This window comes from Phaethon lepturus, unplaced genomic scaffold (assembly GCF_000687285.1).
Source record: "Phaethon lepturus isolate BGI_N335 unplaced genomic scaffold, ASM68728v1 scaffold17025, whole genome shotgun sequence".
Classification (NCBI taxonomy): domain Eukaryota; kingdom Metazoa; phylum Chordata; class Aves; order Phaethontiformes; family Phaethontidae; genus Phaethon; species Phaethon lepturus.
The window spans coordinates 32,905-58,141 of NW_010538529.1; the positions used below are offsets into that span (position 1 = coordinate 32,905).

At 40.6% G+C, this 25,237-nt stretch overlaps 1 protein-coding gene across 1 annotated transcript in view; it reads right to left on the reverse strand.

Moving 5' to 3' along the window:
* LOC104620582 (FYVE, RhoGEF and PH domain-containing protein 6-like) overlaps positions 1-21,259 on the reverse strand; it is a 48,423-nt gene extending 27,164 nt beyond the window's left edge. The window contains exons 1-7 of the mRNA XM_010286852.1: positions 21,209-21,259; positions 14,030-14,215; positions 11,160-11,227; positions 11,037-11,067; positions 2,319-2,470; positions 1,318-1,474; positions 48-135 (exon numbers count right to left, since the gene is read on the reverse strand). Coding sequence (XP_010285154.1) covers positions 48-135; positions 1,318-1,474; positions 2,319-2,470; positions 11,037-11,067; positions 11,160-11,227; positions 14,030-14,215; positions 21,209-21,259 — 733 coding nt within the window. The remainder of the gene's footprint in view (positions 1-47; positions 136-1,317; positions 1,475-2,318; positions 2,471-11,036; positions 11,068-11,159; positions 11,228-14,029; positions 14,216-21,208) is intronic.
* Between the last annotated feature and the right edge of the window lie 3,978 nt (positions 21,260-25,237).

Sequence of the window (25,237 nt, forward strand, 5' to 3'; positions counted from 1 at the left end):
ACATGTGAAGACTGGCTTCTGAAGGCTGTAAAAGAGCTTGACCGTACCTGTCAACAGGAGCCGGTATTGAGGAATCCTCTGAACTGGCTTGAGCAGATAGTGCTTGAGGGCCAGACTAGCACAGCGGGGGCTCATCTGAAAGAAACACCCAAAATAAGTAATGATTCTGTGGTAGTCACGGGTTCCAGCACAAGAAATCATACCTACAAACTACCGATTACATCAGATAAGCTTTATCTTTAAAAGGTGGGACCTCCATAGTGTTAAACACTGCACCACAGAGCAAGTATTTCCCTGGGTGGAAGACTGAATGCAAAATGAATCGTGAGTCACAAGACATTGGTAAGCACTCATACGCTCTGTGGATTCCAAATAGGTGCTTTTGCTTACGAGGATGAGAGGTGAAGCTTCCTAGAAATAAAGGAAACACCGGTGGCAAGGGCAATGTGCTCCTTTGTAAGCGCTGTCAGTGTCCATTAGGCAGAAAGGCAGAGAAGTGCTCACTGCAGAAGTTTTAATTAACCCACACCTCTAAAGACAACGTAGAATTAAAAGATCCGTGCTTCAAAAATGTTAATTAGCTTGAGTTTGCACTCAAAATAATGTGCAGAATCACCGAGCCTTTAAAAAGGGCTCATCTTCTTCCTGCCTTTGCTGACTCAAGCTTTGCCCACTGTAAGTAGCCTTTTGAACAACTCCAAGCAAAGAGAGCAGGGATTACCCAAGCGGAAGCCTGTGTAATAGGAGGCAAATTCACAGTCTGTGTGGGTCACGTGCTTAGGGAGCTTGCACCTCTTCTCTGATATAAGGGTATTGCGTAAAAATCTGGCAATGCTCTTGGGGAAATGAATCAGCTGCTGCATGTGCTGGGTTTGAATCTTCTAGAAACATGCAGATCAGAAAATTCACTTTTTTTTATGTTTCCAACTGAAATGAAACACCATTCCTATGAGTAAGCTATTGCCCTATGATGTGTTAGAGAAATCAACCTGGTTAAAATAGGACAGTTAATCAGCGCATAGTACGATCAGGAGATGAAACTAACAAAAGCAGCTAGTGATTTTGTTATTAAGTCTTTGATATAATTTGTAGCAAGTGCTGAATTTTCTGAAAATCAAAGTCCTTTATTGTATCTCACAGTGGTAGCCAAAATCTGAATTTACTTCTTTCCACTTCCACGCTACTAAGTCTCAAGCCAAGACTGTGCAGAAAAAAAAACCACCAAACAAATTTGAAGATGGTGTCTAAAGACTTAGGGAAAATCACAACTGCTGAAAAGCCACAAAATAGGATATATGTTACAAAAGAATACAGTACCTCGAAGTCTTTGACTACTGAAGCAAAACCTGCATTCTTCTTACACTGTTCATCTAACAGTGCAACATTTTTATCAAATTCTTTGATATACGTTGAATACATCTTTAAGTAGGGACCCTTTTTTACAAATATATCAGCAATTCTTTGATGTTCGAGCCTAGAAACAAGAATAGAACAATTAGAAAGAGCTCAAAAGAGTGTACATCTTAACCCTACAACAAAACTGATCTTTTTCACAGTAAGATGTGCCGTGTTATGTTTTGAACAAAAACCTTACAGTCCAGCAGATGGGCACCCATTTCAGTAGCTACTCCAAAAAATCTTACCAGGCACATAGGCACACCTCAGCACACTAAGTGTTAGATCACAACCACTGGATACACAGTCTGCTTAAAATGGTCTTGAACCATTTGAACACCCTAATATAAGCTGGACTTCTGAGGAGACATATCTTCGAACTTCAACGTGCAGTCTCCATCCCATAATAGGAAGCATGGGATTACAGTCTTTACCCATTTCAGTGCCTTTTTGTCAGTACACTTTGTATAGCTGACTTAGATCCACCCACCAGTGTAACTGAGAATGGACTTCAATGGGACTGTGGCTGTCAATCAGCGCTGTGTCTGGTTATCAAATCTCAACTACCTTTAAAATGCAAACCGATCTTCACAACAGCCTCCTTTTTCTCTAATGAAATCAGTCCACTTATCATGTATATGTAGGAATCAGAACTTTCCATTAAAAATGAAATTTTAAACAAAAAAGTGTGGTTGCTAAAAACATGCATTGACATGTCTTCTGGACCTTTCTGTACGCATCTCAATGCCAAGAAGAGCATCTAAATGGAAAATTATCTCCTGTACCTTCAAAGTTAATTCTGTCATTTACAAAGGCACATGAAACACAAACAGAACTGGAACTGTGGTCATACAGAGTCAGTTAAGCCCCACAGATAAATTTCAACAACATCAAAGGAGTGGTATCCCTTTATTGATAGTCACCAGTGAGATAATCGCTCTTCCAGTTCCCTCAGGAGGTCCCGATTGAGTTCGTACAGCTGAGGTAGGTAGTACAGGATCTGATTCAGGATTCTGTCCTCAATCACTGGCTTTCCAACCTGCCTAGAGGCATGTGCCACTGCGTCCCGGAAATCCTGCCGGAGTACAAAGAGGACAGAAACCCCCCTTCCCATGAGTGAAGAGCCTTCAAAGCACCAACAGAGACAACGGCGTTCTCTCTGCAGACATTCCAGGCGCTGCTCCCTATTACCGAAGGCAAGGCGGGTACCATCTGGGTTATGTTTCTCTGAAGCTTTGACTTACTCCCCTGGGACTGCCTTAATCCCTTTGGTTTGATGCTGGAGCTTTACTTTCTTGCTGCTGTATACCCACTATGGAAGTTGTTCATTTTTTTTTAACATGCCCTTAAGACATGTGCTGGTACTACATATGAGGAAACACAGGGGAAAAAAATTTGCATCTGCGAAATTATTGGCAGCCTTGATTATCTTCTTGCTAATATTTGGGTCAAAAATCAAAAATATTATATCAGCTAATAAAATCATAATATCTTATTTTAAAATCATACTAGTTTTCATAAGTGATCTACAAATGCACTTTTGGGAGATGTGCCTCTTGGACAAAAACACAAGGTCGCAAAAAACTATTTTTTGTGATAGCAAAACAGTAGCTCTTCTATATACAGGAAAATAAACCTCTAACAAAAATATATTGTAACAACATATGGGAATCATGAGATTTCAAATGTTGCTGATGACCAAAAAGAACACTGGTACCTTCAAAACATTTACAGGGAGGAGGAAAACCCTGTTTACACTTGAAGGATCTTCTTATAGCATTTTTATGCTATAATCAGCTCCCAACAGGACAGAGCTGAGGCTTATTGGTCCTCATTAAACTATTCAGAATTAAAATCTTGGCCCCACAGAAGTCAGTATGGCCAGGATTGTAGCTATAGAGAAGTTCAGTATCCATTAGGTGAGGTATTTTCCCTAAGCACATGCAAACAACATTTTCAAAAAATGTTAGCAATTTAGCATTTCACTTGAAAAATAACACTGTCTAAACTGACAAAAAAGAAAATCTAAATTAGGTGGTATGCGGTATTACCATGTCTCACTTGAATTTGGGCAACAGTGGAAAAATGACAATCCATAATGGCTCTTTTAGAGTTTGTGGTCTGCTGACAGCTGGTAACGTATGCACAATCTATAGGCGTCCTGAAAAAGGTGACCGAACTACACGTTCCTAAGTAAAACAATGAGTTTTATTTCAAATGTGCATAGGGTCCATATCTGTCTTTGAAAATTTGAAGGGTACTCGGGTTGCGGGGGGGAACCCAACCAAACAAACCTTAAGCCTCTTCTTTCCACCTCCCCAGGTCTACTACTACAGGTCATACTAGCTATCTCATCAGTCCAGCATCTGGCACTATTTAGGGTGTCTCAAACGTAAGTCTCAACTTTCCCCTGCCCTCTCTCCTCATTACATCAGCTCTGGGCAGCGTGAGCTCCAGACACACTTTCTTGCTTTGTGACCCTCTGGGTCACCAAGGCTGTGACTGGGCAGAGTTATGACACGAAACTGAAAGGAGATACAGGGCGATGGCTGTGATGAGGGAAGGCTGAGAACTAAATGCAAGGGAGTTAAAAAACAGATGGCGTTATTCATATGGAAATGCTCTGTTTTACATCCTCTGTGCAGACTAGTGACACATAGGTTAACTACCAGCTGCATCTTATGGGTTTTCCTGACCCTAGGGCACTGCTTAACACTGAAATGATACATGGAATTACAATGGCAAAAGCTCAAATGAGGCATTCTGGAGAGCTTCATGCAAAATGCATCATCATATTGTGATAATATTCTCCTCCCCCCAGTCACATGCACACACAATATACTGTATGTACTTTGCCATGAGATGAAACAAGAATTTTATCTGAATGTTATAAGGCTGCTTGCACGATGAAAAGAAAAGCCATTTTGTCTGTAGCATAATCAACAACCCAGGCTTTTCCCTGACCAAACAATGAAAGGAGAGCAGGGAGCCAGGTTTAAGCACCACTAGATAAGACAGGAATGTCATTTGTAGTTAAGAGCATTTATTTAACTTCTAGATACAGCATTCAAAGAGTCTGCAGGATGTTTTCCAAATACAGAAGATTTGGTTTTGGTTTTTCAGCTGGCTTGATCCAAAGTCCATCAGCCTCATCAGGCTTTGGATCGCACCATGAAACACTCTATCATTAAAACAGCCAACCAAAACTTTGTTTCATCACCCCCTCCACAACTGAGTCAACGGAGGAAGCCCTGCAGAGAGGAAACGCATGGAAGAAAGATAACATGAAGCTTTCAAATGATGCAAACCAGCCTGCTAAACAACAAAAGGGCTAAACTTCACCACTTTTTTCTTTTTTTTTTTTTGAATTATCAAGTCTTCACTACAGAAGCAGTACAATGCCTTTGTCACTATAATCATATTAAGTTTTATTTTTAACCTGGCAGTGGGTGTGAAGTAACTGTCATGCCAAGTTCATCTTGAGATAAACTTAAGAGTTGAGGGCAGAGAGCACATGCCTGACGAGGGGGGGGTAGGAAAAGTCAAACAAATGTAACAGGATTAGAGTGAACAGTGTTTGCACTTGAAGGTACCGGCCTGCTGAGAAAGTAATTTCTTATCCAAAAGGACAAAACATGGAATAGGCATGTTTTAATTACCAACTTTTAATTAAGTTAAAATACATTCACTTAAAAAGTAAACCCTGATATTTCACTCCAAAGGGGAGAAGGTATTCAAACAAGGGCAATTTTTTATACACAAGTAGGTGAACGACTTAGATATTAGAAATTGCAGTAATAGTAATTAAATGCACCAGAACCTAATTCCTTCTAAAACTAAATCAGTTCACTGCTAAATAAAAACAGAACTGCTGTTGCAAATACCATACACGTTGCTCTGATATCTATATATACCTGCAAGAAGTGACTCATATTACAAACATATTTAGCATATAGTACTATGTAACACTGCTGAAAAACACTGCTTTCATCAGTCTGTTCAAAGACAGTCCCCTGAATTGTCCTAGAAATTATTCTGTTTGAAGCAATGTAGCAATCCATTACAGTAAGTTTTAAAGACAGAGATTTATAATTTAAAATAAGCCTTTCAAATATTACAATCTTCCTCATTAAAAAAATAAACAACAACTTGCCCTGTATTGGAATGAACGTGCTTATTTCACTGGAAAACACCATTTGCAGCTCTAGACAAAAGTTCCTCATGCTGCACAGCAGAAAACGAAAGATTATGCTAGTTACACCGAATCATCCCAGCTTCTTACCGGGATAATTTTTCCTTTCAGAAGGCGGGGCCCATTGCACACCTTCTGAAGTTGCTGGTCTACAGTTTGTAATTCTACATTATATTCTGGTCCAATAATAATCTTCTGATACTTCTTTTTACTGCTTAGGCAAAGGCAGTTGTCTTCACACAGCTACTTCGAGAGGACAGCACTCATCAGCGTCCCTGGAAAGCACATTCTTTCCAAGCCAGAAACAGTCTTAGTTTATTCTAGACTAAGACAGCATCCCACTGGGTACTTGTCCATATGAAAATCTAGTTTAGGCAGTTTTAAAGGCTTCTGAGTACATACTGTGGCTGAATTACTGCCTGATAAAACATGCCCAACTTGAAAATGTTTAGGGAATTTTATTTATTCTACTAGTATACACTCCCCCTAGAGCTGTGCAATTTTTAAGCGATATTTGAGGAGGATATCACCATCGCTGTTTTTTTCCTCCCACTCCTCCTTCAATGCAGCTTCCTTAAATAAGCAAAGGGCCGTGATATCCAAAATAATTCTGACCTTGTTGTGAATCACCTGCGATCAGCCCACGCGCTTCCCCTCTGCAATGGCCCTGACTCACAACCCCTCTCAGTTCTTTCCACCGGAGGATTCCCAACGCCCCACGAAGTGACCTGCCCGCGTCAGTCTAAGGAGCAACAGAACAGGTTCAGTTGTAAACCAAAATAGGTACTGACCAGACCAAACCCTTGCTCAGCTGCTGACTGGGTTAAGCGCACCTTCATGTATCTAATAGCTGAATGAAGATAATTTCAAATGGGTGAAATCAAAACTTGTTGCAAATTTAATTGCAAGAGAAAGAACTACACGATCTAAACACAGGCACGCGTTTTACTCCAAAGGCTTCAAACAATATTCATCTTGGATCTCTTTTCCAAGAACATACCGTCAGCAAAGCAAAAATAAGCCATAATCCCTTCCGCTGAGGTACAACTTCCAGCTAAATACACCTGCAGATAGCTCAAATATCAGTTTAATTTAAGGGAAAAAAATATGTTTGTGCTTGGACGCTTTTCAAGGAACACACACACATCCTACAGAGGGGAGGAGGGAAAGGGGAGGAAGTTTCATGCTCTGGGGAACAGCCAGGCTGCTATATGTGACAAGCTGTAAACACGACTGCTAGGAATACAGCTACAGAAGACTTCACAAATACATCATTTAAAATATAAATAGGCAGTCTTAATTTTAATTAGACTATTAGCCATAGACTGTTAAGTTAAACTACAGTAACGACAGTTAATGAAGACCATGAGTAAATGTGGATCGCGACATTTTCAAACATACAAGATTGCTTCTGGAAAGCTGCCAAGTAGTTCCACTCTTTTTTCTCAGGTAGTAAAATCATTTATAAGGCTTTAACAATAAAATATAGTTAATTTTTAAAAATAATAAATGATTTGACTGTGGCATATCCCCAGAATGTTATTTCAAGGAACAGCCTGGGTAGCAGACCAATGTTTTCTTCCAAACCAAAACTATTTCATTAGCCTTTTTAATAAGGTGACTGCAGCTGCAATTCATTATCTAATGCTTCAATCAGCAATTTTAAAGCACTTCATAGACTAAAAATTTATCAACATATTCACCACAGACTGGTCAAATATTAAAGTTTTACAGTTGGAGAAAAAGGAGTTGGAGGTTGAGAGAATTTTTCACAGCCAAACAGTAGGTCAGTTGAAAGCCAGGACTGGAGCGCAGGACTTCCTTTGCTCCGAACTATTTTATCTCTCAATATGCCCACTACATTATTTTTCCAAATCTAGTATAAATTATTTTTCATAACATTTGGCTACAATGTACAAAAAAAATCTGAGTTTACTGTATATATATTTTTAATATATACATAATTTTGCAAATGTCTTCTGAAAATTGAAACATTAAAACAGAATTCCCCACTCTTGTAAGGGCCTCTGGAAGGACACACAATAGGGAAAAAAAAAGTTTGCCTTCTTATCTGCCTTCACCAATAAGAGGCTGATCTCGTGCCTGCAGAAAAGTTACAGGTGCATCCTGACAACCTCCTACTTGCTCTCAGAGTCCTAATAAGGACAGAACTGGGGTGTAAGTCTGAAGCATAGATCTAAAGGCTCAGGCAAAAGCCTGCAGACCTAAGGTTTTCTTTACTTACACAGCACAGGGTCACACACTAAGCCCTGCAGTGGAAGGAGCCATCCCAAAAAGCATGTTCCTCTGCTGGACCAGAAGCCTCATTGCCCATACTCTATCAGGAGCAGGAAAACGAAATCAAAAAGGATGGCAGAAGAAAAAGAGTGGTGGATTTTGGCAGAAGAACAAAATTAGGAACAAAAAAAGGACACGAAAGATGACAGGAAATAAGCCAGGCAGCTTGCCCTTATAGCCACGGGGTGCTGCTGAGGAGGTCCTCTCACCTGTGCAAAGCAAACCATTTCCAAATAATCCCACAACAAATAAGTACAAATGGCACGATCCTGCCTTACTCCTTTTCCAGGAACACCAGGTGTTTTTTGGGCACAGAGCATCTCAGACAGGGATGACAAGCTTACTTGTTTTCTCTTCACTTATGTTTTATATCCAGTTCATGGTTCCTTTTTCCCCTGCATGTGCCCTTAGGGAAGAAGTAGCACTTAACATCTTTTCAACTCTCCTTTACCCTCTGGAAGCCATGCATGAACCATCTCACGAAGATGCATACAGATGAGCTGGTTTGAATTAAGTCTCTTTGTTTTCAGGAGTTTCTAACAGCATTTTACTGGAATCTTGTAGTCTAAAAAAGCACTACAACAGTTAAGAGAAATACAGTGAATTCAAGATTACATCTAACATCTGATTCCTCCATCAAGCAACCCTATTCACCCAGTATGTTTGCGAGAGCGCCAGTGTGCAGAGCCAGTTAAGTCCTTTTTCTCTGTTAGGACCAGCTTATTTCATATTATAAAAGTGTCCTCCAAGTGTTTATCATTTTCTAGAGAACTTTTGTAGTCTGTCTTCAACAGAAGCAGCCAGGTATACTTACAAAGTGCGACAGTGTCTAAATAGGCAGGCACCCTGATACCTTGGAAGAGTTGCTCCACCTATCTTGACTTTGTCAAGATAAAAGAAAAAAATGCTAAAAAAAAAAAAATTCAGTGCTATTTGTAACCAGTTTGCAGCCACATTCCCACCTTCTCAACTGCGTTAGTGACCATTTCAAATGTTCTAAGCAGCAGCAACTTGAAAACCTTTTTCTTACATCAACCGCCCCGTTCTCCGGCTGTACTAAAGAGCCGCGAGCTACATTAACTGGCATTGGTAAGACAGACTGAGGAGAATAGCATTAATTTCAGATCACCACTAAGGGAATTAGTCACTAAATTTCAAGTATTTACTCTTTGGAAAACTACTGATAAAGGGCTCAGAAGGTGTAATGGAGCCTCACCTGACCAGTCAAATCTTTCCTATGGGTAAAACAGTCCAGCCTGGAGACAACCTATGTTTTAATTCCAGAAATCTGTCAGAGGTTGCTTCACTGGCAGTTAGTAACCTTGACTCTGAAGCTAGTAAGCCAAAGTGGTTCAGTGCACGTGAAATCAAAAAGGATGGTTTTATCAACATTTAAATACTATCCCTAAGAAATATATGATTAAACAAACAGATTTAGTAACGTCTGTGATGAACATACGCAAATCCTCAGGCATACCACTCTGTGGAAGTAAAAAAATGTGTTTCTGCAACCTTTATCAGATATGGCAATTTTTATTTAATGAAGAATGCACACACAGACAGTCTGAAAACTGGTGCCCACTCTGACAAGGACACTCACCAAGGTTCCCGCTGCAGGCCAATGGACAAGTTGAGGACAAAGTATTTCCTTGACCTCCAGCCTAGCATCCTCTCTGTTAGACCAGGCTGAATACATGTCGATTGTTATTGCTAGCCAAGAAAAACATTTCTAATGGTTTTTATTTGGCAACTAGAAACTAGCATTCTGTCATGAATAGAGTTGTAAGTTATCCAGCAACAAAGCAAAACACATCCTACAGCATTGCGCATTTACACTGTGCAGAAAACTATCCCAGAAGCTTCCTAAACTCCCTACTATTTTCCCTCTCCCACATTCTTCCTCCACTTGCCTGCATTCTCCTCACCACCAGCCTTTTCCTCCAGTACTGTGCATGTTACCTGGAGAACTGGTACACTGAAAAGCAGACACGCCTTTAAAATGTAAGTTCTATGCCTGAAAAATATGATAATTAAAAATAATATAGCTTAAAACTTGTCTATACACATTACGACAACTCTATTCCTTTAACGGATATTTAAGCTTGAGTTCTGTACTAAAAACCACTTTGAATATAAATTATATATTGGCCACAACTGCCCAACCCAGCTTTTAAAAACCAAGTTTGTGCAGAATAAGAAAATCAATTACTAAAATGCAAGACGAGAGGAATCAGCAAGTGGTGTGGTCAGGTTTTTTGTTTCCGGAAAGATCTCTGTATTACAGGACTATATACATACGTCTCTAAGAGCCTTTGTTCCCGGTTTCACAGAACACACTTCTCAAGAGACCGAGAATAGACCAACGCATCTGTTTGCAATATAGCCACTTCTATCGCCCAAGGAAAAAAAAAATCACTATGCTTGCACTTAATAGAGTGACAAAATGGTACAAACACATATCACTTAAAAGTTGACAGAAAACACATAGAACGGAGCTAGAGAAAGATAAATTCTTCATTAATTTGCTATTATTGCCTTCTACACAGCATGTTTAACAGGTAACTGGTCTGCATAAGCATGGATTAAATACTTAACCCTTGCTGTGGACAACACATTGCACGTACTACAATCACAGCTGTTATCAGAAAGCAAGCATCTGTCAAAGAACTGCAGCCCCCAAAAATGTGCTGCCATGGTGATGGATGCATCATTAGAGCTAATTAGTTAGATTACTTAAAGAATGTGAATTTTTGTGCACCATTCCTAAAGGTAGCTTGTTCCTGCCTACCCCCGCAACTTTAAAAGTTATTCTAACCAATGATTCTATTTTTGTTGCTATGGTACAAGCTGGCTTATAAATATGATGCTAATTAACATAAATGGACATATATTCCATTTTCAATATTCAAGCAATACGCCCACTCAGCTGGAAGGCTGCATACAGTAATCAAGAAGATGCAGAAGGAGCCACCAAAATATTCATCCATTGTATAAAATATGAAACTTTAAACTTCTGCTTAATTAGATTAATTTTTGTATTTTGAATATATAGACACAGCAGAAAAGCCACATTCACTATAATAAAGCCTAAACATAGAACATTAACAGATGAAACAAACAGAAGAGCAAACTTTTTTTTTTTGGTACTTACAATGTGTAAGAGCTTTAACACATCCACAAACCTATTAGGAAAGCAAGAAAAAGCAAACAGTTACATTTTAATTGCCCAATTAAAAGAAACTGAGTAGCTGTTAAGTTTAACATTGACACTTACACTTTCTCTGAGCTCATGATCTCCTTGGCAATATGGTAAACCTTTGTTTTCTTTCCAGCTGCCTTACTCTGCAAATGAAATTATATGTTATACTGTGCACCTACTAAAATTGTTGTAACGATCATTTCAGGCTAGTAGTTCCTTAAATCCAATGAGGTTACTCTATGGTTATTTCTAATAAAAATGTTTTATAGTGCTTTGTAATCCTGGCTTTGAAATCTTCTGGTTTTTCAGGATCTCTAAGAAAATCAATTTAGCTTGTAGCTGGAAATGACAATGTTCGCTAGGAGTAGTTTTTATAACACTATCAGCCTTTCTCTTTAATTATTACAGGAAGCACTGAAGCCCATAATGAATGAAGCCCTACCAAGTGACAAGTACTGGTTAGCAAAAGTAGTAAAGTATGGATAATATTTGTATATTATTTGATTTTTTTCCGATTAATACAGCAACGGTAATATTGGCAGTAAACTCAAATGGGTTTCAGGAATATCTCAAAAGAAATGCACGTTTTCTTTATTGAAAAAGATGATGAAGGGGGGGTGGGGAAATCACACTGAAGAGAAACGTCAGGTTCTGACAATCTACTAAAGGAGCTGCTGGAATACGTAGCAACCGCACTGCAAAGCTGTAGAAGAGTGAGCCTCATCATCTACCTGAGACACTGTGGAGATGATGTTGGTTTTTATGTGTACACGTTTGATTTCCAAAAAAAACAATGCCACTGTTCAACATCTAACAGAAGGAAGAGGTGTAACAAAGCAAAAGGGGGGTAGGTGTCACGATGCAGATGTGTTTTCTACGCAGTGTAACTCCCGTGTATAATTTCCCTCAGATAAAACATCTTTCTCCGCAACAGCTCTCATGGTTTGCCATATGCTTCTCTGCTGCCAGCTGTCACCACATCTATTAGATATTCAGGCTTTTGTTTCAATGGGCTGCAAAGAGCGAGCGTGGACGAGGAGTGCTGAGACATCACAGGATATACGACGCAAGTGCGATGGAAGTCCTGGGGAGACTGCACTGAGGATGGTAGCGTAATACAGGCATTCAACAATTTATCTAGAAAAGCAGATATCAGTGGCATTGCATATATGAACCTTGGGTTCATAAGCACTAATGCTGTGAGATTTGTCTGGAATTCAAGTCCTTCTCCAAACCTATAAACAAGTCTCAAGCACTGGAAATCAAACCATGGAACCGATGATACTCCTAGGTTGGTTTTCATAATATCATTATATTCAAAATAAAAAATAAATCCAAATTAATTTTTCATTTGAATAGATTTGACACAGGGCTACATTAATAAATTAAAATTAGTTTCTAAATTTAATAATGTGGTATTGCATCACATATACATTATTTATTTTACATACTACATAGGCTTCTTCACACAGAGCTGGGATTTTACTTCTAAAATTAAACTTATTTTTAAAAAAGCCACTTAGATCTATCCAGTGAGGGTCGATCAGATTCAGGCAAGACTGTAACAGCCATCCCCAGGCCTCAGCGCCTCTTTAGAAAGCACAGCTGACAGGCTCCCGACAAGACTGAATTCACAAGTACCCCAGTTATGCAGAGCAAGGTATCTGCCATCGCTGCAGATGTGAGAGTTGCAAATGAGATGAAAATTAGTATTTTGAGAACAAGATGCTACCGCCGAACAATCACAAAACAAAATATCACGGTCTGTCTTCAACCCCATTTGAAAGACACTTCACATACCAGTCGGCACTGAAAAGGCCACTTTGCATTTGTTCAGCCAAAGATACCCCAGGCCCAAGAGCTGGTGTCAGGGCGTCTACGACTGAGAAGTACGAAAGCGGGTATGCCCAAGGAGAGAGAAAGGACCCGCAGAACTTCATTTCATTCTAAGTAGTTAGCATTGTCTTACTGCTCTTCATTTGAAGAAGAAATAAGATTAAAATAGGGGAGATCATTCCAAGCTGGCACTCGCAGAAGCTAGCAGGCCAGACCTCAACCCCAACAGTCAAGTGTGGCTTACTCTCCTCTGAGGGCCACAGAGGTGGCTCTGCAACCCTACGAGGACAGGTCTCACGCGCACACACCAATAGTCTTTCCGCAGCACCAAAGGAGTAAATCAAGGAACTTCAATGCTGAAAGGCAGGTTGAGCCTTTGGTGTTTCACACCATTGAAAAGGAAGAATTAACAACTGATTCAGTCATCTGTCCCCTGGGCGCCAAGCAGTGATTTCACCCGTTACCATGCAGAATCTGCAAATGCAGGAAAGCTGTCTGCATGGTTATGGTTACTGGGACACAGCCTTTGCTGCATGGCCAAGACCCCCAAAATAGGACCATCCAGGCAAAACTACCACTCCTGAGAGATTTTTCAGAAGGACCTTCTCAGACCTTGCAACCTTCACCTGGCCCCTTTCCTTGGGCTTCACCAAGGCTGACAAATCAAAGGTTGATTTTAAATGTTCAGTGCACAAGAGACACTGCACTCTAGGACCTGTGAGGCGTAGACAGCCTCATTAAAATGTATTTACAAGTCTCAAAACTGAAGATCTCTAAACACATATCTGTGCATGTAGCTCTGTTAGAGGGACATGGTAGGCAGGTCTACATCTCCACAACTCAGTGAAAGATTAAGAACAAATATGCCAGGCAACACACACTTTCTAGTGGGATATTTCTAAACTTGACCTCTTAATTATCAGGCTAACGTACACATATTAAATTAAAATTTTAGAAGAAAACCCCACCACCACTAACCAGTAAGAATGACAAAAAGAAATATATGAAGTTACGTTGACCCAATGCCTTTTGTTTGAAAATATCCCATCAGAGTACAACTTACAAAATAGTGCAAGAGCGAGGAATAGCTTTGGAAGATAAAAAGATACCTGTTTATCTTCTTGAGGATCAGGCTCCCCTTTGCTGGAATCAGAATTTGTGTCATCATCTTCATCAGAGCTGTTCATAATATCTTCTTCGTCTGACTGAAGATCTCCCATTACCACGTTAGTATGATTATGGTGTTCTTCTAAGGACCTAAAATTAAAACATGTGTAGTCGATAAACACACCAGACTTTTTTTTTTAATATGTAAAGAGCTTTCTGGTCTACTTGACATCAGAAACATTGAAAACAGTAGTGGGTAGTCTGAAGAGGACAACAACAGCGGTAGGCTTTTCCACAGTAGACTCATAACTCTGCAATGTTTTATCTATACTGGTATTGATACAATGCTCACTGACAGCGTTGACAACACAGTACCTTTGGAGAATTTATGTTATTCTCATCCATCAGAGTTTGCCTGACAGCAAAGTTTGACATAATCTAGGCCCTTACTGCTATGTGCATGTATAGTGCAACATTTGTACTATGTGCCAGAAGAAAGATCATAGCCATTTTGATTCCTCTATCTCACAGCATCAGGACTTGTTCCAGATATGGTACTCAGACTAGAGTTTTCGCTCTGAAATTTTAGATGCGCATATATATATATACACACACACACACAAGGTTGTTTCTCAATGCATATGCTGAACGGCTGCATCAGGGATGGCAGTATTATAACCATTCTGTCTGATAATGCTTCTTAAAAAACAAGCAAGCAGAATCTTTTGTGATTAAAAACTCCCATTCCCCAGAGACAGACACTTTCCAGGTAGCTGTCAAAGCGATAAAATATAACCTTGTTCTGCTGCTGTACAATGATTATACAGGTCTCTCTTCATTAGCTTCAGCCGTATTTGCAATACAGAAATTGCAGGAGACAGGCACACAACCTTCTTCATCCAACTAGCCTTGACAACTTCAGTAGAGATTTAAGAAATGCAATTCTAGAAGAAAATTAAAAAGCAGGTAGGGAAAGATAAAGAAGGAAATAGAGACTAGAGGAAACAGACCCTGAAGGTTTGGTGAAGTTACACAGAAACACAGCAAATTGCTGGGCTCCTACTTTTAATCCTTAAAAATATCGGATAGTTGCCAATTATGCTAAAGCTGCGTCTAAATTCGCATAATCGGTGTTCAAGGCCTGCAAAAAGATGCTGGAATGCCACAGGCTTATTATTATATAAGTCAAAAGTGATTAGTTACCCTACAAAACAAAAAGCAAATCCAGAAACCCTTGTCCCCAAGCTGCTGCAACCAGCAGAGACCTCAATGTGCTGATCAACACCTAATTTTGTGCAGGCAACATACGTCCAGGCTACACATTTCTCCACAGAGCTGCCCTCTGCCTCCCTCCGCAAGGGACTGATGTTTTCTTTTCCTAACTTTGAACCACAAGAAAGCAGGGATGGAGGGCAACTCTTCAGACTTGCCACCTCCACCTGTGATAGTTACCACCAAGAAAACCTGTCAGCATGGATCCCTGGGGGGGATCCATCCGTGGGAAGTGGCTGCTGGTAACCTGAATAGCAAAAGTAAGGAACACCAGCTGTGTGAGGATGCTCCAGCAGCCACAGCAAGCTATTGATTACCCAATGCTCAACATAGATTAAAAAAAAAAAACCAAACAAAAAAAAAAACCAAAACAAAACAACACACAAATGCTGATCACAAATAGAAATGTATTTAGAGATTAAGACAAGATAAGCTGGCCTGTGGACAGACCTTGGTCAGCCACAAAGATGCAGAAAAGATTAAAATAGCTTGGTTCTATTAAGACAACACAGGAAGGACATAGGAAACACCCAAGCAGTCGCTGTCCCCAGAACTGAATGCGGTGGGGGGAGGAAGGAGACTGCAAGCTCATCACCGAGTTCAAACGAGACCCCGAGCCAAGGGTGCTTTTTCAGTTTGGGAAACTACCAGCTTCATGCAGAAAGAGAGTGTCAGTGTCCACCAGGGAGACGAGTGCAGACGACAACAGTGCGTGCAGTACGCCAGGGACGGTTCCCATGGAGCCTCCACAAGCTTCAGGAAGGTGAAAAAGTCGCTTTACGCTGGAGCTTCCCCTGGAACTGCACTAGCAGGACAACAAGTAACTCCAGAAGTCTTACTAACTTCAGCAGTCCAAAAAAATCCAAGTCTAGTCTATCTAATTCACAGTCAAATGACCTGTTGGCCTGAGAATGTTTATTTTAGCAGATGCCACCTCATATCCTTTTATTTTACAGACAACAGACATCTTTATTTCATCTGTAAGATTACGAGGTAGACATATCCCCCTACTTTATTTGAAAACTGCAACAGAAATAACTACTGCTACTCCTTCCTAAGCCCTTTATCTCTAACCACACTAGAATTAACTTTTTAGTCCCTTATCCATTAACATTTACTTTTGTTAATGTACATTTTGTTGCCCTTTTACCTATCCTTAATATTTGTTTTAATTGCTGCTTTAATTTCCTTTAACTAGGATTCCTTCCCATGAAGAAAACATTACTTTCACACTTGTGAAATCACAATTCTTTTGCCTAAGCACATTCTACAGGTTGCCCGCCCCCAGATTTTGCTATCATTTTTCCATTTAAATGTTTCAGGGCAACTGTACCAACACTTAAAATTTTAGAAAACCTGCCCTTTTTGAAGTCAGAAACAAGCATATTTCTAGCTGAGGTTGTATTCTGCTTGCACAAAACAACCCTGTCACCACTGAAGGATGAAGATCAAACTAGTTGGCCTGCATTGGGTGAAGAACTGGCTTATATAATAGAAAGTTTCAGTAAAAAACTACTAAAAGTTTTTAATAATTAACTACTGATGATTTAGGATGTTTAGTAAGTGTCCACAGATGAGAGCCACACAGCACATATATTTTTTTCTTGCTGTGAATCACACCATCGTTTAAGGAGTAAGCTCCTCTTCTTGCCTTTGCAGTGCGTGTGCACCTAATATTTATGTAAAGAAAACTATGAAAGCTGAGAGAACTATCTACCAAATCTCACCTACAATATCTGCCCCACCAGTCAAAGCACTCAAGAGTAACCCCTATACATCTTTACCCTGTATCCGCTCAGCTCATAGCGTAACACAGCCCTCAGGTTCTTTTCCTCAACATTTTCTTGAGGGATTTTTTTTGTGTGTTTTTTTTTTCCTGGGTTTTTTTTTTTTTTCTTTTTTTTTTTTTTCTTTCTTTGTTTTTTAAAGAAAAACCGCAGCGGTTTATTAGGTGATTAGTGATCAAATGTCAGCGCACACCCAGCCGTTTTCCAGAATCAAACAAGTCACCAGTTTAGGGATAGGATACGACACCGTAGCCACGGGTAGATGCCCTCCTGGTGGTATCTGTGGTTGTGCCCTCTTCTTCAGAGGAGGTGGTGACAAAGTCACTGTGTTGATCTGCCTTTATCAACTACATGCTGGAGAACATGTGACACTCCTTGTACCTCATGCCTTAACCTTTCATCATAAACACTATGGCCTTTCTGTTGAAACGGAAAGCAGTTTTGTAGTTACTCATTACTCTTTCTGTATTTTTACCTCTGAAGTCATCTATAACGTGTCTATATAGTTCTCTTAAAGTTATCTCTGGATGAAGTTAAATCCCTTGTAGCCGTTAAATGTGTTTGGAAAGAGTAGTAAATCTTTAAACAAATAAAATCTTTTCCACCACATATCAATTCCCCTTTTCCAAAATACCACAGGCATGCAGTAGTGGCTATTTTTAAGCAGCTGTTCTGATAGGTATTTTGGGGGTACTGTGAACTATCTCTATCTTGTTCCCTCTTCATCACGATTCTTTGTCCTACCCACAGCACTACCGAGAGAAACTTCTGCATTATCAGTCATGTGAAACACCATCACTGCCAACTCACTGTGCTGCCCACTGAGTAAGAATATCTTGCCGTATCTTGTGAGCAAGTTACCTAAATATAGATGTGGGGCTTTTTTGACACATAAAATTAAGGGAGTGTTAGTTTGCTTCAGAATGGAGCAGTTTATGGGATGAAGCATATACATTGTGCAATAGTAAAATACTAATGAAACAAAACATGCCAGTCCTAGTCATACATACAGCAAGATAAGCTGTCAAAACTTAAGACTTGCCATCAAGCAATTCCAGACAGAAAAATAAATCCTACCCTAATCAGCATTAAAAATAAAACCTGTCTTCGAAAGATGACCAAGACTAGTTTATTTGTATTATAGTAGCAGCTCCAAATAAGTGCCCTTTCAGGCACTGTTGATTTAGACATGGCCTAAGACACTGTAGCCTGAAGTCACAATTAACATTTCAGTCTCAGTTCCCAATTCATTTAGAAGGCAATTAGTATTTTAAGCTTGACTGAGACGATTCAGAGTGATTCCCTGCCATGCAATGCCCCAACATTCAGTATTTTACAGTCTATTGGGATTACGGTAATGCTAACACATGAAGTAACTACTATAAAGCAAGTTTTTACAGCTCCAAAGTATTTGTTAAAGTAGATTCATCCACGCTGCTGCTTTACACACATTTCCTTCTGATCTTCATTTTTTTTAGAGAAATTTTTCTACTTCCAGTAAGTAATCAAAAATATGTAGGAATGGTGAATGAACAGAAGTTTGCACACAACACTCAGCTCTCTTTCCTCATCCTTTCGTTATTTTAAAAGGAGTGTCCAATTCAACTCTGCTTTTTGCAGGAGTGTTGCAGAACCTTTATCGTTCTTCTGTCTCTTCCTCCTGTATTTCATTGCTGGTTTTTGTGGGTGTTTTTGTTTATTTTTTTTTTTAAGAAAGCCTTCAACACACAGGCAAAATTATACAAACTGAAGTTCCTACTCAACTAAGACATACACACCAAAACATCAGAGAGCCAATAAGCATACACTACTATAATATTTAATCTCAAATCCTTTCTGTATTGTTACAGCATTTCACAATCCTTTCACAGCTGCTTGCATCTCAGCTTCCCTCCAGAGAGGTAACAATTACTACTGCTGTTCATCCATTTTCAGTTTTTAATATCACCAGTCCCTGCAGTCAATTTCAATAATCAAGGCATGTTCAACTGCTTTTCTTTTAAGACCTAAAAGCACACTGGCTCTCTGTGGAGATAATAGCTGGTAAGGCTGTTATATTTTTTTCATAGCACGTCATACTTCTAATAGCTGCAGGTAAGGCAGCAAGCCTCACTGACTGATTCCCTCAATGGATCCTAGTTCTATGCTTCTGGGAAACCCCATGCATAAAAGACTTAAAGCAGGGGGGGAAGAAAAAAATGTTCTATAGCATCTTTGTTAGGTTCTATCTAAATTCAGAATCTCTCTTTTGAAGTAGAAAGAAAGGCTATAAAGATAGAAATCAAGTTAAGATCCCAAAACAATTTAGGAAGCAATTATCTGATTTGGGTGCTCAACACACCAGAAGGTGCTCTTGGAAAGCCAAAGCAAAAGTGAAATTACTGCTTGGTTAATAATTGCTTGATTTTGTTCAGTGAACTTCCTTTTGCTTTAATTTAATACTTGTTATTTAAGACAGTTCAATGTCTTCATCTAATATTTATGTACTGCAGGTTTTTGGAAAAAAGGCAATCGGTTCTAGAAAGCAAACATACTCAACACAATGATGAGTACTAACCAAGATCACCAGTCAGCTCCCGCGGAAGTTTTCAGAAAATATATGACGGGATTAGTGATCAGTAAGATTAATAAAGGTATCAATTAACGTACTTTTTGGATGGGTTACATTTTGCTGTAATACCTCAGCTCCACAACCATCTTGAAGAAGCCAACATCAGCACATGTTTCCTTTTGCAAACCCGTCTGGAAAGCATAAAGATGAACTTAATATCACTCCAGATGCACCTGGACCCCAACCCATCATATTCACCTCATCATTTAAACTTCAGATTCTCTGAACAACAGTGACTGTCTCACATTATAGCTAAAAGATCCCCTCCCTCATCGTCCTCTTTGTGTGCCCCTGGTTTTCATTTCTCCCTCAGGCATACCAGACCATTAAGCAGCAAATGAGGATGACATGCAGCCTGGACCAGGCGGCTTACTTATCTGAGTTATTCCTACAGCATCAGTTACCTCTCTGGTTTAATGACAGACACACAGCTGGGAAGAGCTGAAGCTGAGATCACCTCTCTCCTCTCTAGGTGTAGTGGACAGTGCAAGAAAGGCTGGTGGATACCGCTGCGGCTCTCGCAGTGCTGGTTTGGCTGCCAGCACTGGGGACCGGTTGCCTTATTGCAGCCAAGCTGCTTGGGCTTCAACTCCTCTGCCAAAAATGGTGGTTTTTTCACAGCGAGAGCGCGAGACAGCAAGGTGTCCTGTCAAATCCTCTCAAACAGGATTTTAAAAAACAGCACTAAAGTTATGCCATTGGTTCTTCTGCAGTGACAACTCCACGATTTCAGTAAGTTCTTCATATTATTAGGACCAATAACAACAAAAAAGGCAACAGACTTGGAGTTTTTATTGGGCTGCTGCTAAGGAGCATGATGGCATCTTGACGGGATCCCTTTTATTTGTATTTCTTAAGATCACCTCAGCAGATCATGCCCGTGATGTTCATCAGTTCATTTTGCAAGCTACCCTTCCATAAGCAACAGGGCCGAGGAACGACACGGGCCTCTATAACAGTCTTTAAAAAAAAAAAAAGCACCACAAAACAAGAGGCAAACAAGCTACATCAATTAATCCACCATCACTGTTGTGCTATATCCTCGCTGGGCTGGTTAGGAAACTTCAAGGATACAGTTACAAACATAAACGCTCTTCAAGAATCACTGCCGGAAAACAGAAGCAACCTGCGTCCAGTCAGGCAACTCCAACTCACAAATGTTTTGTGCACATCGTGTTACTTTTTCGAACTGCAATTTAAAGACTTCACGAATTCAAATAGAACCATTTTAAGCACTATCATGTGTAGCATATGCACGCATAAGCATCTACGTATTTTATAGGAAGTCAGGATCCTTGACGAACGTGACAGGCTGTCAAAAGAGAAGCTCAAGACAATCTGTTTTGGTCCAGAGCCGCTTGTACTTCGAAAGCCGCCCGCTGCCTGCCGGGCAAAGGGCTGGCTGCAGGGAGAGGCCGGGTGGGAACGCTGGGCCTTTGCTCCTGCCAAGAGAAACACCAAGCACTACCCTCTTTCTCCCGGCCTCCACCTCTGGCACTCCCTGCTCACACCTGGGCTTGCTGGGCGAGGAGGACCTCGCCAGCACTGCTGAGAGCCGCCATGGCGTTTAGCCTGTCAGATCATGCCACCGGCAGCTCCTTCTATACTTGGCCGAGCATGTTGCAAACTGCAACACCTGACTTGCTGGAACCAAGTTACCCTGGTGTTTGCAGCCAGCAGCGTTCAGTTTGGCGTTTTGTCACCCTCACGCCAAGACAGCACTTACTTCTTTCCTCAAGAAGGAGAAAAAAAATCTGACTCTCGTTCTAAGCAAAAATAAGCAAGGCATTTGTCATGTGTGTTTCACACGTCATAAATTTTGTACCTTTTGTTTTTTTAAAGCAATCTGTTCTGTCAGTCACCCTTACTTCAGGCATACCATGATCAGTAGTTGCGCTCATACTTTGTTGAACGATTTTAAAACGCACGGTTTGAAAAAGGTGCAGACGGCTCTCCGATTATCTCCATATTTAGCTACGGTTTGAAAACACGAGCTCCCGTGGCCAGAGGCGCCCGAGGTCCCCCCTCGCCGCAGGCAGCCTCCCATGCTCGCAGGAGCGATCTTCAGCGAGACCATTTGTTGACAATTCCTCAACCCCTCGGAAAGTTCAACATAAACACACACGCATGCTTCAGATACTTCCACACCCACCATAGAAAAGCCACAGTGGGGGGAAAAAAAAAAAAAGAGAGAGAGAGAGGTGTCTCAGTTTTAAACATCCTCGAGAAAACCGGTGCCTGCAACGCGCCATTGCTCCCAAGCCGCGTGGCATGGCCGCCCTCGTGAGAAGCAGGAGAGACGGTCGCGTGGCCCTGGCTCCACTGGGGTGGCCTCAGCAAAAGTGCCAAAAAGGAGATTATGCCAACATAGCAGGGATTTAAACCCATGCCTGGAGACCTGTACAGGGGAAGGAGTCGCTCCATCAGTTCGTCCCTTCTCCGCCCAAAGCTGCGAGGGATTACCTGCCTCCCCGGGTAGGTAAAGCAGGAATTCTTTGCAGAATTCACAGCTTTTTGCATTCCCTTATTAATTCTTCTTTCCAGCGCTACTTCATAGGGAGAGCTGCATATCAGCAATGCTCACAGCCAAGACTTTTGAAAAAACCTCCTGGCATGGAAGTGAAAACAAACGATATAAAACAGGACCACTGAAATACAATGCTCATTTACAGTCAGGACCTGCTGTTCTAACCTCTCAATTGGCAAAACGGACCCTAGTGAAAAAATGTTTACTGGGAAAGGAGAGCAGGATCAGAAAAAAAAAAGTTTTATTTTCCAGTCACATAAAAAACCCCCACAAAAACCACCAACGCAACTCCAGCACACACTGAATAGACTTCTGGAAAACTATAATAAAAATGTGACAAAAAACCCAAACCAAATGCATCAAATAGGAAAGGGAAACCATAGACCAAGTGAGAACCAAATCTCCTATTAATACCCATTTCAAACAAAATTGACTTTACCTTGCCAGAGCTACCATGACATTCCAATGTTCAACTACTTCAGCTCCACTAAAATCAAAGTTAATGCCAGGCCCTAAATATTTTCTGCATTGACTGATCACTATTTTCATGCCCTTTTTTGGTGACTTTACCCCTGAAATCAGGGCTGTAATACCTCCCTTCAAAAAGTTGCTCGTTCAATTTAGAAATAATGCACAACCTATTGCACTCTATTTTTTACATGTCAGATACCTAGAAGATGACAAAAGAAAGCTTAGTACAGTATTCAAAAGGCAGTCACTTAGATTTAAAATAAACACAGAGTGACTTAACTCTTCAACACACAACTGTCTGCACGCACAGGAGCTGATGCAGCTTCCTGGGTAATCTGCTGAAAAGCAGAGGTTGAAATAGTTTGGTTGAAACCAACAGTCACTAGCTAAAAACTCTGAGCTGTTTGCAAGACTGGACTTGTGCTCTCTCTTCCTCTATCTTTTGCACAGATTAGAAGAATGGGATTTATACGCTTGTTCTGAACTTCTCAGCTCATCTCAAAATCAGCACAGAACACCCTACCAGGAACACCACTGAGGGAAAAAACCCCAACAACAACAAAACTGAAAAATCAATTGAACTCTGCGCCGTTGAAATCACCAAGTCGTAAGGCTGAGGTTGTAGCTATCAAAATGTCAGTTTTGATAAAAAAAACTCCTTTTATTTATTTACATGCATGTTAGATATTTTTTTAATCCACTTCTGCTTGAGTGGAAAAGTTTTTCAGAAGCACAAAGATATTTTAAGGAAAAATTAAAACTTGTGTAAACTTTGTATTTTTAAACAAAACTTCTTGGATTCTAGCACCTAAAATAAAACCTGCATTCCATTAACCTAAATTTTGTCTACTGCATTGAAACAACATAGCTGCATAGTTTTGTAAATCTATTCATTAAAACATCTTTAACTGGATCAAATATAAATGTCGGGTAAATGAGGTATATTAATATCACTGTTGGCATTTAAATAAAAACTGAAGTTAATATTTTGATTGCTTGCTTTCCCAACATTTATTTTATGCCCCAAAATATCTTACTGTTTTACATATACAATTACATTAGCCCTTGCTGCACTTAAAATATCACCTTACAAACCGGAGTACGATGGAGCTTCACAAGCACATTTCCTGAGCCAATGCTGAAAATAACCTACAGGAAAAGGCTGTTGTTGAGCATATAAATGGGTCTTTCATCAATTCTCATGTCACATTTGACTCTCCATTCGACATCCGAGATACTCTCTGGAGCTACGTTTTGTTAACCTGCAATTCGTACCATGGCTGGCAAAGCAGAGACAGAGCGCGCGTGTCGGAGGCGGGGGAGAAGGGCCAACATCCAGTGGCAAATGCGCAATGTTAACTTAGCTTCCCCCATCTTAAGGAAAAGGAAACACATATACAGAACGCCGAAACTAGGAAAAAACCAAATGTGGAATAAAAGAGGAAAGAAAAAGATAAAACAGTGGCGATTAATTCAAGAACATGCGTGACACCCGAGTTCCTGTTATCCATAAACAGGGGGATTAGGAAGCAGGCTAAAGGACGCCGTGTTTGCAGCGTGCCACTTTGCTTACTTCAGGCTCCCACACATCACACTGAGCCGCCCTCCGGCCTCAAGGCGAGAGCGACACCCCGAGCCGAGGCGACGTCACCGGGAGGAAGGACGAGGACATCCTCGTATTGTACCGGGGAGGCGGGGGTTGATGGGAATAGCACAGTTAGGGCATTTTTGCCATCTGCGGTGAGACCTTCTTCATCGGGAAATGAAGGACAGCGCAGTTTATCGTTTGGTTCGTAACAAACATTGCATTTACGCTCAAAACGGCTCTTTTAATGCACACGGACCGCATGTGCTCCGAGGTTAACGTGCCGTAATTTTCTAGGCTGCGCAAGACGGCGACAGAAGTAACCGCAAACCTCCTGGGGAATGGCAGCGGGATTTGCCCAGCAGCCGGGCAATTTGCCGTCCTCACCGCCGCCGCGCCGTCAGCCTGCTCCCTTCTCGCACATCAAGCACAACCAGCCCCAACGACACTCTGTAAAGAGGTAACTTCAAGAACTTAAACCACGTCTATTTTTGTGTAGCGCTTGTAACACCGTCCAATAAATTAGAAGCCTGTCATTACTGCACTTCCGACTGTCAAAAGTTTCTGTGTCCACGTCGACCTGCTTCAGCCAGCTCGCTCTCTTACCAAAATCAACTGGGGGTCCTTGAAAAGAGGGATGAAAGAAATACCAAAGCCACTCAGAAGACAAAAATTCTCTTTCACAGCAATATTGGAGATCTTCATGACTGCTTTTGTTTCATAAGACCTTTCGAACCTTTTCAAGACTGGACTGTATAGAACGGACTTGGTATTGGAAAAATGCAGTTCTCCAACTCTTTTTTCTCCCTCATTGGAGAGAGCGAGCATCAGACCTCGCAAGCTTTCTTGACATCAAAACAGATGAAATCAGCACATCTCAAACACATTTGGATGAGAATGTGTCACTATTCTTTTAAAGCAGGAAAGTTCCTATTTATTCAGACTTAGAAAAAAAAA